Source organism: Podarcis melisellensis (genome assembly GCF_964234715.1).
Source record: "Podarcis melisellensis genome assembly, chromosome: 3".
NCBI classification, from domain to species: domain Eukaryota; kingdom Metazoa; phylum Chordata; class Lepidosauria; order Squamata; family Lacertidae; genus Podarcis; species Podarcis melisellensis.
Genome location: NC_138530.1, coordinates 25,730,665 through 25,744,242, shown reverse-complemented (window position 1 = coordinate 25,744,242; position 13,578 = coordinate 25,730,665). Strand labels below are relative to the sequence as shown.

Here is a 13,578-nt window from a genome sequence, read left to right as displayed (position 1 = left end):
GCAGGAAGAAGTTGGCTTCCTTACCCCTTTGATCCCACAGCAGCTGCTGAGGTAAAGGGAGGTCAGGGAGTTTGCTGGAAGGAACATGAATCTGGCAGCGTTCTCCTTCCCTCACGCCTGGCCAGCAACAACTCCTGCTTAGCCCCAGGTTGCTAGAAAAACGGTCTCTGCTTCCCCGTCTTATTTAATTTCAGCGCTGCAAGCAAGAGGACGGTTATCACAGGAATTTGGCTCTCACACAAATTCCACAACATGTGGCCCTCCTGATGTTGCAGGACTCCCAGTCCCATCACCCCCTGAACCAGTGTGGACAGTGGTGAGGCATGATGGGAACTGGACTCCCAACAGCCTTGGGAGGTCCACAATCTCCCCGTTCCTGGATTGGACCATAATCTAGCAGTCACATCGGGTGACGGTCCATTGCTCAGTAGCAGAGCACATGTGTTGCATGCAGAGAGGCTGATGTCCAATTTCTGTCTTCTCCAAGGATCAGGTAGGAAGCATAGACAGGTTCCTGAGAGAACAGCGTGTAGACCTAGCTGGGACTCACTCTTTGGTCTGATCAAGCAGGCCTCTCCTCAGAAAAGGTCACCTTGCCAGTCAGAGTGCACAATATATGGAGAAAATGGGCAAATAGTCTGAAAGGGACGTGGGTGGTGCTGTGGTCTAAACCACTGACTCTCTTGGGCTTGCCGATCAGAAGGTTGGCTGTTCGAATCCCCACGATGGGTTGAGCTTCTGTTGCTCTGTCCCAGCTCCTGACAACATAGCAGTTCGAAAGCATGCCAATGCAAGTAGAGAATAGGTTCCACTGCAGCGGGAAGGAAAATGGCGTTTCATTGCGCTCTGGTTTCCGTCATGGTGCCCCATTGCGCCAGAAGCGGTTTCGTCATGTTGTACACAAACACCGGCTCCCTCAGCCTCAAAGCAAGATGAGTGTTGCAACTCCATAGGAGCCTTTGACTGGAGATAACTGTCCAGGGATCCTTTACCTTTTACCTAGTCTGATTGGGTATTCATCATTTTGGGGTTCCAACTGGATACCTGCAAAGCCCCCACATTTTTAGTGGGGTAGCACCGTGGAAGGGTGTGTGTGTGTGTGTGTGTAAGAGTCACCACCATTAAAAAGACGAGGAAAAAGCATTATAAGAGCTCAAGGACACGTTCCAGCTAGGCAAATGCACAAAAGGTCCAAGACGCAAAGCAGGGCCAGTGAGGGGAGTGGCCTGTAGGGTGTCTCAAGGGCCAGAGAGAGATGCCTCGAGGGCCACATTTCACTCCCAAACATAACGTTTATCCCTCCTATGCTACAGTCTTCTACTAATTTGTCCTTCATGCATTCCTGTGAAGTAAATAGGATATCAACATTCCCCTTTTATATAGCCAGAACTAAAACGCAAAGAACTCCATGGAGAAAGGGAAGACATACAAATAAGATAAATGCCTATAAAAAAATTAAAAAAACAAATCAATATAAATTGTTTTTTTATTGTTTTTTAAGCACAAAGAAAATGAAAGATGTTATATTTTTTAAAACATGCAATGGTTATGGTCCTTTTATTAGGAAAATGCCAATGTCAAATTAAGGAGAGTTTGTATATACCATCATTCTATATTTGGTGCAATTTACAGACACAACCAATAGGGAACATCATAACGTCTTAAAAATTTGTGAAGTTATGAATATATTGAAGCCAGGTCACACAAATATATTAAGGGACAGCAGAACATTAGTTATATTCAGAGAAAGTTCTTCAGTCTGGGAAACAGTTTCTGTGCATTCTGGGTTGTTATGTCTATAACTTCTTCCACTGAAAACCCTTTTATTTTAGCAATGTATTCTGCAGCAATGAAGACGTTCTTTGGTTCATTTCTCACCTGAAATACAAATAAGTGACATTAGTCTCCAGCCACATCTATGGCCAACTCAGTTTCTGTTTAGGTTCAAATCCTCGTAGAATCGTAGAGTTGGAAGGTATCATCATCATCATCATAATTTATTTATTTATACCCCCACCCATCTGGCTGAGTTTCCCCAGCCACTCTGGGCTGCTTCCAATTGAGTATTAAAAACAATACAGCATTAAAGGGGCATCTAGACAGCATTAGGCATCTAGACAACAATACAGGGGCATCCTGAAATGCCCTACGTGGGGCTTGAACCCCTGACTCTTATATTAAGAGTCCCATGCTCTACTGACTGGGCTACCTTGCTGTGCTCTGGCTCTTATTAACGGCACCATTCTTTTTATCCACCTTTGAAACTGACCTTTTTATGATATTCATGACTGAGCCCTTTACAGAGGTGGAGGCCCAGTAGGTCAGCCTATTGCACTCAAGCCTCCATTTACTCTACCCAGCCCTTTCCCAACACTGTCAAGACCTCTTGAGATCTCCTCCTCCAAACTGTAGTTGTTTTGCCACACCATCACTCGACATCTCAAGCCACTTCTTCCCAAACAGGATCGTGATCATAAACTGTGTTGCAGAAGTTGGCTGGCCATCTGTCATGGGTGCTTAGTTGAGACTCCTGTGTTGTAGGGGTCTGAACTAGATGACCCTCAGAGTCCCTTCCAACTCTACAATTCTATGATACTTTACCTGTTTCTCAGGGCCAAGCGCAGGAGAGTCAGTTTCTAAGCAAATGTTTTCTAGGGGCAACTGTTTCACAAGTTTCTGCTTCTTGAACAAAATAAGGAAAGCAATTAGCATCATGATTCTCCAAGCAGCCAAAATAAACATTTAAAAAGCTGAACTGTCCACAGATTAAATAACTGTTTAGTTGAGCCTCCTTTACCCAAATAATTAAATATTAATACTGCCAGATCTTGAATGCAAATGCTTTTTCTGAAGACAGCGAAAAAATTTTTGTTTACTAAATTGTATATTGCCAATAACTGGAAGCAGTTGTTAATGTCTTCTTTTCCATTCCTTATTTCAGTGGCAGGAGAACCAAAATAGCTTGCAAAAATTAGAGTGTCCTCATCTCCTACTGATCCATCAGAGGCGGGGAATCCTTTTGGCTCCATGTACCAGATTTGAGATATGAACAAAGAACCTTATAGCCAGAAGCCAGGACTTCTTGAATCTCACCTGCTCACTCCTTATAATAGATGGAGGAATGGAGAAAAAATACCCAGCCTTCACCCCTTCCATTGCCACCGACGGCTTGCCATCAAACGCATGGAGCAGCACCCTTTCAGCACCTAAGGAGAACGACAGAAATCAGGAAAAGAACTTTTGCTTCCTGTAGAAACATCAAAGCGCAGACCAGGCAGTGAATGTGATCCAAAGATCCACAGGGCTCTACAAAAAGCTAGAGGCGCACTTGTGGAATGCGGCTCTACAAATGGGTTTATATCCTTTACAATATATTAATGTTGTATTTCATATTTGGCTGTGTGATCTCCTGACTTGCCTGGCATGACTCTGACCAAAACCCCAAAATGCAGCCAGCTGACTGCTGGCAGGCCCAGCTGCACTGGTTGCCAGTATGTTTTCGCAGAACAGGTGTTGATCTGCAAAGCCCTGTACGGCCTAGGACTCCAATATCTTTCAGGGCATTGCCCCCAATATAAACCTGCCCAAACCCTTCTCTCTTCATCTGAGGCCCTCCTCTAGGTGCCCCTTCAGAGGGTGGTGTGGCATTCGTACGGAGCCCCCAGTCGTCTCACAGACTATTGACCCATACACCACTAATCCGCTGCCACCAACCAGGTCCTCCCCGGTAAATCACTTAGTCTCAGTCAGGTTCTTAAGTTAACAACGAAGATTGTAGTTTATTGCAAACACAAATAAACTTTAAATGCATTCGAAACGCTGTTACCTTTTATCCTCTTAGTCTTATTTTATTCTGTCTCTAACTCTTCTACCTCCCCTCACACAAGAACCAACTGCACTAACTGTCTCTCTATTTCCATCTGTCTGCCAACTGCTTTCCCAACTTCCTTTTCCCAACCAACTAACTAACTACTAACCAACAGTCTAAACCTTGAGCTAAGCCCTTTTATAAACAGGTAGGCTCCGCCTCTGCTTTTCTATTGGGCTACCTATTAACTCTTTCTCTCCCCCTGTACAGACATTTTCAAAAGAAGGGGCAAACGGCGCAGGTGGCAATAAGAGAGAGGGCACTTTTAGTTGTGGCTCCCAGTTTGAGGAATGCTTTTGAGGTCTGCCTGCCAACATCATTAGCACCCTTTCGGCCTGTGGTAAAAATGTATCTCCTCTCCGAGGCATTTGACCGACTATGTCCTGCTGCTTATTGCTGAACTGATTTCCGCTGATGACGTTTGGGTTGCTGGGTTGCTTTATGGGTCACTGTGATGGCTTTAGTGCATTTCCCCCTGGTTTTATGCTATGTCTTTGTCTCTTAAGCCTTTGCCAATTGCTTACAGACCTTATTGGAGTAAGCAACTAGTAAGTCAAATAATGGTATTTATAATAAATAATAATAATAATAATAATAATAATAATAATAATAATAATAATACTATCATCTAAAGATAACTTCCTTCTAAAGTACAGTGCCCAGGGCCTTCAAAAACCTACACTTGTGCCTCTAATTGAGAAGGCTCTGGATCTTATGCTAAAACAGATGTGTAAGATTGGCTGAGCCTGGATAGCTCAGATGGTTAGAGCGTGGTGCTGATAATGTCAAGGTTGCAGGTTCGATCCCTGTATGGGGCATCTGAATAGTCTGGCATGGACTTTACAATTCTATGATCCTATTTCAGGTCTCCTTCTTGTTTCTGTTCTAACATCCAAAGGAGGAAAACCTGACTGTCCCCCACAGTGAACAGGCCCTGTGTATTTTGGCAAGAAAACTAAACAAACCGAATGAATGTAAATAAAACAAAACATTATACCTTGTTCCTTTAAGAGGTTAATGGTTGGCCTTCCAGCTGAGCGGGAATGGACATTTCTAGGATAAACAAGAAGAACAAAAGATATCAGCAGGAGTTGTTAGCAAAACTGTGGGCTGGGTTTTCATGGCCGGATAAACCACTTCCCTGGGTGAAGTTTTAGCATTTTTTATGTGATTAAGCTTGAATCAAGTTACATTTTTTAACTCTGTTTTTATCAACCTGAAGCCTTCAGAAAAGGGCTATTAAAAATTATGTAAACAAATAAATTGCACTTTGATGGTCCACTGAATTGCTGCTTAAAGCAAAATAGGTAGGAAGAGTTATTGCAGAGTGCCTGGAAACATCTCAAAAGAACTGTGCAAAGATTATACAGCAACACAGTCTGTAACCCTGAAAATACAGCAAAAACACTTCCTCCATTAATACGAGGAATAGATAATACAATAAATTGCATTAATAATTTTAATTAGACCACTGCATTTTAGACAATAAAGGTAAAGGTACCCCTGCCTGTTCGGGCCAGTCTTGCCAGACTCTAGGGTTGTGTGCTCATCTCACGCTATAGGCTGGGAGCCAGCGCTGTCCGCAGACACTTCCGGGTCACGTAGCCAGTGTGACAAGCTGCATCTGGCAAGCCAGCACAGCACACGGAACGCTGTTTACCTTCCCGCCAGTAAGCGGTCCCTATTTATCTACTTGCACCCGGAGGTGCTTTCGAACTGCTAGGTTGGCAGGCGCTGGGACCGAACGACGGGAGTGCACCCCGCCGCGGGGATTTGAACCGTCGACCATGCGATCGGCAAGTCCTAGGCGCTGAGGTTTTACCCACAGTGCCACCCGCGTCCCTAACATTTTAGACAATGCTCTGGTTTAATTAGCAACTGAATTCCAATCACATCAAATGATGTTTTCATTCACAAAAATAAAACTAATTGTCTCTCTTGCAACATACACAAGACCTACAAAGGCAAATCGAGTTGTTTTGCCAGCTGAATCTGCTTGATCAAGACTTGTCTTTGCTCTTCCTTCTGCTCATCAGTGCTTGCAAATCTGGGAGTGAAATCCAGACCAACCTGCAGGAAAAATGGGAGACGGGAATTCAAAAACACTGATAGAAATTGTTGGTTTACTTTGTCTATCAGCACAAAATGCACTCAGCTAGGAGCACTAATAAAAGCAGACTTGACCCCAAAGTCTCCTATAGCAGTTTACACTTGACAAGAAACGTATTATTGAAGACCTGCTATTTTTGTGAAACACCCAAGGTCCTTAATCAAGCATTTAATCAGCAGTCCAATATGTTGACTGTTGTGAAAAAGCCAAGAACTTGCTTAAAGTTTAAAGGGCTACATCTGACACGACACAATTTCTACATCAAAAATATTTCCTTGTATGAAAAACTGTGCTATTGACATGCAGATCATCATATGTGACAACTGCATATATGGGTGGTATAAGAAACAACATGTATAACTTATGTTAAAAATATTTATTTTCTATATTTATATCCCACTTTATATCCTTATATGAAATATAAATTATTATATAGGATTGTCACAGATATACATTATTTCAGTGTGTGCACACTTTCTGGAACACTATAACCCAGGCTTCCTCAACCTCGGCCCTCCAGATGTTTTGAGACTACAATTCCCATCATCCCTGACCTCTGGTCCTGCTAGCTGGGGATCATGGGAATTGTAGGCCAAAAACATCCAGAGGGCCGAGGTTGAGGAAGCCTGCTATAACCCATCACAGCTTCCCAGAACATGTTCTGTACTCAGCAAATTACATGTGGGGTTTTTCGTCATGCAAATATCTACACAACAAGCATTTCACATTTTTTGTGAATCGTCAACACAATCCTCTAAGTGCTTAATTAGAAATAAGTCCCACTGAGTTCAACTGGATTTACTCCCAGTTTACATGTGCATAGGAGGGTAGCCTAAGGTTGAAGTCTTATGCACACGAACCTCAGAGTAAGCCTTACTGAGCATAACGGGACTTACTTTTGGGTAAACATGCAAAGGATTGTGCTATGCAGCTGTAATCCTAGGGACCTACAAGTAAAAACATTTAGGGTTGTGCTGCCCAGTGCTTTTGGCAGCTGAACACCAAAAGCTATAAAGATTCTACTTACTTCTCCGATAGCCAACAAGCGGTCCTTATAGAGTTCTATGAGTGGCAATGCTTCGTCCAGATCCTGCACAAAGATCTTGTGTAAGTGTGAAATGAACACTTAGGCCTCAAACAATTACAGTAGACTCAGATGTCTGCTTCACTTCCCACCACTGTTTCTGTCTCATACTCCTATTTTATAACCCACTTTTCCTCATACATTCCTGCAACTTGTGTACATTTAACTTGTGCGCATTCAGCTTTATGTGTGTGGCAATTAAATATATTTTTTAAAGGGGGCAGGGCTCTGGGGAAAATGACTTTGGCAATCCCACCTGCCATTGAACTCAGTGGGCTTTTGACCATACGTGATTTGGGATTTATGCGTGATCCCTGGAACGTAACCCCCACGCAAGCTGTGGGCCTACAGTATTTAAGTAAGACACCACAGATGTTTTAACACATCTTTCTTGGATCATAGTTTTGTTCTTTGCTAATTGCAATTCTGTATAGCTAAAGCAATGCCATTTTGCTGTAGGCAGTGCCTTTTCCTTGTCCTGTTTAAGTTAGGTCTGCGACGTCAGCCTGGCAAACCCCGTAATCTGGGTTGTGGCATATAAACTTAAGGCAGGGATAGTCAACGTGGCCCACTCCGGTTCTTGTTGGACTCACAGCCCAAATAGCCAATGGTGAGGGATAATGGGACTTTTAGCCGAGCATTCCAAGCTAAACACATTGTAAGTTTACTTAAGAGCAGGGACAGGGAACCTGTACCCTACACCTACTGACAGATGTGGCTGCACTATAATGCTCAGCACCCTTGGCCATGGACTATGCTGGCTGTGACTGTGGGGAGCTAGAGCCTAACTACACCTAAAAGAGTTACAGGTAGGTAGCTGTGTCGGTCTGCCGTAGTTGAAACTAAATAAACAAATTCCTTCCAGTAGCACCTTAGAGACCAACTTAGTTTGTTATTGGTATGAGCTTTCGCGTGGTATCTGAAGAAGTGTGCATGCACACAAAAGCTCATACCAATAATAAACTTAGTTGGTCTCTAAGGTGCTACTGGAAGGAAATTTTTTATTTTGTTACACCTGAAAGACTACAGATTCCCCATCCATGATTAAGAGGCAGGCTATGTGCGTAGTTAATCACACTAGGATGCTTCAGATTGGTTACTTTTATTTTGAAGACACAGGTACGGGCCCCCACCTGGAGCATGCTTCCTATCTGGACCGTACCCTACACTAGTTTCCCCAATGAAAATTATTATAGGGAACCTGTGCTCCCCTCTCCAGATGCTGCTGAACTACACTCCATCACCTCTAGCCAGACTTTTAAAAAGCATGTCTTAACTGTTTGCTCTCTGAGGTACTGTTGAAAATCACCTCCTGACAACACATCCCTGCTCTGAAGTAAGCTTGTTATGCATCTAGCTTGGAATTATGTGAACCTCCATTGATGACAGCTAAGTTGTAGATCTTGCTTAGATGCCTGAAAAAGGATGGGAAGTTATTTTGCCCAGCACCAATTTTTATTTTCTTTTTGATGCTCCTTTGAGGATACCTCTAGTTTGCTCTGGGAGAGCAGGAGACAGGGAAGAAGGGGTCCGTATACAAAAATAGTGCTGCAAGACCACATGCAATAGGAACCGATAAGTTTACCTGGCAAACTGAAAAACAGTACAGAAATTGTTAACTGCTGCAATTGTAACTGGTTGCCATTTCACCTTTAACGTAACACAGCGATCATTTCCCGTTGGACTACTTTGAACTGGATGGATGCCCAGACATGGAAAGACAAATCCTGGGTACCTGGATACAAACATGTGTTAAGTAATGGGAAAGGGCAGACATGTATTATGGTTAAATAAAAAAGAAAGAGGACTGAAAAGGTAACAGCTTTTGCTATTCCAATCAACACTACCACTAAGATTTTATTGCTCCTATTTTGATTGCTTATGAGCAATAGCATTTTCAAATTTTGCACTCTGACCGTGAATGTCTCTTAAAGCACCATTGTTTTATTTACCATAACATTTTCCACATAAAACAAGACCAGAATACATTTATTTTATGAGACAGTGACAAGCTCAAGAGCATTCAGTGAGTCTCGTGGGATTACTGATCTCATCAAGGTTCAACATTCTCTCCCAGGTCCAAGTTCAATATTCCACCTGCTATGATTGATTACTGTAATGTGTTTTAAGCAGGGCTACCCTTGCATGTGGTCCAGAAACATCAGCTGGTGCAGAATGCAGTAGTAAGACTATTCACAGCAACAGATTACTAGCAACATGGCACTGGCACTGGTTGCCAGCTTGCTACTGGGCCAGATTCAAGGTAGTTGTGTTAATTCAGCTCGGACCCAAAGTATCTTAAGGACCATCTGATTCCTTGTGCTCCACCTTGATCACTGAGAGCCTCTGATAGGGCAGTGAGTTCTGGTGGTTTCCTACACTCCTGAGGTTCAATTTGCCATCATTAGGGCTGAGCCTTTAGAATGGCAGGCCCTGCATCCTGCATTCATTCAGATGTCTCTTGTTGCTTACACAGGCTTTTGCAACATAAATTTTCTTTTTAATTTGATCAGTATGTATTAATGCTTTTAATAATGTATGAATTATGTTTTTAGATATATCTTTGTTTATTTTGTTTTTCTATACTTCATTATATCACTATGAATCTTTTTTTTAAAAAAAGAATATTTCAAGTATCACAGAATCAACTACATCAAATTGCTGAAATTTATAAAATACCATGGGAAGGCTCCAGAAGTGTTCCTTTTGCTTGGAACACTCCGGGCATTCCAAAGTCAAGTGAGATTTTTTTCTTTTCTTTGAACAGCACACGGTCGTTAAACACAAGCTCCATCATTTAGCCTAGACACTGAGGTCCAGCTCTGAGGGCCTTCTGGCAGTTCTTTCACTGTGAGAAGTGAAGTTACAAGGAACCAGGCAGGTGGCCTTCTTGGTAGGGGCACCCACCCTGTGGAACGCCCTCCCATCAGAGGTCAAGGAAATAAACAACTATCTGACTTTTAGAAGACATCAGAAGGCAGCCCTTTTTAGGGAAGTTTTTAATGGTTGATGTTTTACTATGTTTTTATATCTGTTGGAAGCTGTCCAGCGTGGCTGGAGAAACCCAGTCAGATGGGCAGGGTACAAATAATAAAATTATCATCATCTCATAATGTAATTTTGACTTAGATCAAAAACAGTTACCATGCAGCATGACAGAACTGTCATATGAGAAGCAAAATCCAAAGAATCTGGATGTGCTAAACAAGTTGTTCATCATTTTGGATTCTAGCCTGTAACTATTTTCTACCTTGTGAAACAGACTGAAGAACTAGAAACTTTGTTACCTTTCTGAAAGTTGAATAATTTTTTCAAAATCTTCTCTGTATTCAGCAACTACCACCAGAGCCAAAACTTTACACTGAAACAACATGGAAAAATGTTAGCTACAGTTGACAATAACAACAACAAATCCGTTTATTGTGATGACCATGCCTGTGCACAAAAATCAACACTACAATAGTTAAAAATATTAAAATTCATTACATACTATGCCAACAAAACCTTCTTCCCACAAAATAGAAAAGGAGGGAAAATGAGCAACGAGTTAAACAGACGATGAAGGGGTCTTTACATTGTCGTCCATAAATCTTTCCCTGGCTTTCATGGCCTTCATCACAAAAACCGCTACCACATGGGTAATGCGTGGGTTTGCATCAACTAACAAAAATTTTACTCTATCTTCAGGACTGGTTATAGAGTTGGGTATAATTTGCAGCAATGCATCTCTAAAGCCCGAGTAAATGGGGCAATAGAGGAAGTAATGTGTAAGATCCTCTTTAATTTTCATAAGGCAAGGACATAAACGATGTTCTACTGGGGTTTTTGTGTATCTGCCAGTCAGATAAGCAGTTGGCAATGTTTGAAACCGTGCCATAGTGAAAGCTCTCCGAAGGGTGGGATCAGTGATCTCCACAAAGTAGTTGGCACAGATTTTGACTGCTTTTACTCGGGGGAACCAGTAGGAAAACCCAGAGTTTTTTATCTTAGTGGAGTCCAAAAAGGCGTCTTTTTCAAAGATCCATTCCCGAACTTTATCAGGGCTCCACAATTTGAGAGTATTAAACTCAGGTAGGTTGTATCTGGATAGAATGAGTTGACAATAACAATGAGAAGTCTTATAATCTGATCATAAACACATCTGTTTGAAATTACTGATTTTGCCATATCTTCCTTCCAAATAAATGTGATTCCTGTTTCTTAGCTTACCTTAAAATGGCTCAGCCTTTAGGAGAAGTTAACTCAAGGAAGTTCATGGAATAAAAGTTTTCCATCCCCCTCATAACTGCTACAGGTACCTGAAACTCCTCAAAAAGCCTTTCCAGAAAGGGAAGGGGGCTTCCTGAACAATGTGGGATGGAGTGGGGGGGCTGCTGGGGGGCTCCTTGAACATCCTCACTTATCTTAGGCTCCAAACTCGATTTTGGTAGAATCTTCTTTTCCCCAGCAACTCATTCCCTGTTGCTCAGGAGGGGTCCTGATCATTCAGAGATGATTTCAGGGGGTGCAGAGGACTGCAGAAGAAAGGTGGGGACAGACAACTTTGCTTCAATTAACTTCCTTAAGTTAATTTACTTTAGTATACAAACTAAGCCCTTGAGCTATCAAAATCTATAGATCTACTGCCTATAAAACTTTAACTGCAAAAAATATATAGATATAACTACAAACCTTTTTTGCTTCTTCCAATACACTTTCAATGTCCTAGAAGATAATAAAAATATACGTAATTATGCTAGCAGAATAATTTGTAAAGAAGGGGAGAAAGCAGTAGAAATGGCAAATGTGTCCTTTCTCTTTCAGTTACAGATGGGTAGCCGTGTTGGTCTGCCATAGTCAAAACAAAAAAAATTCCTTCCAGTAGCACCTTAAAGACCAGCTAAGTTAATTCTTGGTATGAGCTTTCGTGTGCATGCACACTTCTTCAGATACCATAGAAGTGTGCATGAAGACGTGTGCATGCACACGAAAGCTCATACCAAGAACTAACTTAGTTGGTCTTTAAGGTGCTACTGGAAGGAATTTTTTTTTTTTGCTTTCTCTTTCAATAACTCTTTGCTCCTAAAAGTTGGCAAACATTACTTATTTAAACCACCACTGTCCCTTCTTTCAAACAGAAGGAAAGCTATTACTACTACAACTACTCATGAAAGTGTTTTTCCTTTTCAATTCATATATTCAGGTACAGATAAAGGCAAACAAATGCACATTCATTTTGCAAAAGTAAAATGAATTTTTTTCCCTGGTTTTATGTTATACAGTATGGGCCCTAGATGAGCTGTTTACATTTTTACTGATCAGTATGGAGACATCTATCCCCTTTCACATGGGGACTGAAGTACGGTAAATTCAGATGTCCCAGACCGAGAGGTCTTGCTGGGATGAATAACTGCGGAAGGAGATGGGGCTTTTCACAGAATCAGAGCTGGAAGGCCTCACGGAGCTCGAAACCATGACCCTGAGATGAAGAGTGTCTCATGCTCTACCGACTGAGCTATTTCGCCTGCACATCCTCCCCGGGGAGGAGGCATGTTAATTGTAGTTTTACTTGGTAAACAAATACTGCTTTCAATCTGGAAAAGAAATATGGTTTGTTAATGTCAGACATTAAGTAATTCATACTTAAGGAAGCTAATAGTAGATAGCATGTGACTTTATGCATGTGTATAGGGAAGTTTGTAACATTTGACATTTTATTATGTTTTTATATTGGTCAACGAAAGAGCTTTAAAGACTGTCTCAAGGCAAATCTAAAAAAATGTAGTATAAACACCGACAACTGGGAAATACTGGCCTGTGAGCGCTCCAGTTGGAGAACAGCGTTTTCCAAAGGTGTCATGGACTTTGAAGACACTCGAAAGGGAGAAACGAGCTAAGAGGAAGGCACGCTTGGCAAATCCACACCGTGATCAACTCCCGCCAGGGACCCAATGTCCCCACTGTGGAAGGACGTGTGGATCCAGAATTGGCCTCTACAGTCACTTACGGACTCATTGTTAAAACCGTGTTTATGGTAGACAATCTCACTCGGCTACGAGTGATCGCCAAAGATATTCTGAAAGTTTTTGACGTTTTATTATGTTTTTATATTCTGCTGGAAGCCGCCCCGAGTAGCTGGGGAAACCAAGCCAGAGGGGCGGGGTATAAATAATAAAATTATTATTATTATTATTATTATTATTATTATTATTATTATTATTATTATTATTATTATGGTTAGCCACCGTAGGAAACCGTGGGAAACGGGTCGCTGGACCAGATAGGTCCTCGATCTCACCCAGGGAAACTCTTACGAGATGAGAGGGAGAAGGAATTATAAGCGGCGGCCAACCGCAGGGTGTAAACCGTGCCGCCCACTCACCCCTCGGAACTCGGGCGCGGCAAGGTGGCAATGGCAGTCCACCGCCCCCATCTCGACGACGCGCGCGGAACCGAACGCCAAGGGGGCCTCGCTTTCCAGCCGGACCTATTTTGCCGAAGCTCCCTCTCTCTCGCGCGCGCACAGCTAACCCGCCT

At 42.3% G+C, this 13,578-nt stretch overlaps 1 protein-coding gene across 2 annotated transcripts; it reads right to left on the bottom strand.

The window, feature by feature from the left end:
- Window positions 1-1,478: 1,478 nt before the first annotated feature.
- Window positions 1,479-13,558, bottom strand: TATDN3 (TatD DNase domain containing 3). 2 transcript variants are annotated; one of them, XM_081904407.1, is made up of 10 exons: window positions 13,424-13,558; window positions 11,734-11,766; window positions 10,350-10,423; window positions 8,713-8,797; window positions 7,006-7,068; window positions 5,829-5,938; window positions 4,866-4,921; window positions 3,094-3,206; window positions 2,602-2,682; window positions 1,479-1,878 (listed from the first exon to the last, which is right to left on the bottom strand). In XM_081904407.1, the coding sequence occupies exons 1-10, from the start codon at window positions 13,472-13,474 to the stop codon at window positions 1,741-1,743; spliced, it is 804 nt and encodes a 267-aa protein (XP_081760533.1). In that variant the 5' UTR covers window positions 13,475-13,558; the 3' UTR covers window positions 1,479-1,740. The 2 variants fall into 2 exon arrangements, with proteins under 2 accessions (XP_081760533.1, XP_081760534.1); XM_081904408.1 differs by having other exon boundaries at window positions 2,602-2,679.
- Between the last annotated feature and the right edge of the window lie 20 nt (window positions 13,559-13,578).

Bases quoted from the DNA above. Each gene is read 5' to 3' on its own strand.
- TATDN3 (XM_081904407.1), bottom strand. From the start codon at position 13,474: ATGGGGGCGGTGGACTGCCATTGCCACCTTGCCGCGCCCGAGTTCCGA. The intron at 7,069-8,712 runs GTGAAATGGCAA...ATCTTTGTGCAG, and splicing joins ATCGCTGTGTTACGTTAAAG to GATCTGGACGAAGCATTGCC. The intron at 2,683-3,093 runs GTGAGATTCAAG...ATTTTGTTCAAG, and splicing joins CTATTATAAGGAGTGAGCAG to AAGCAGAAACTTGTGAAACA.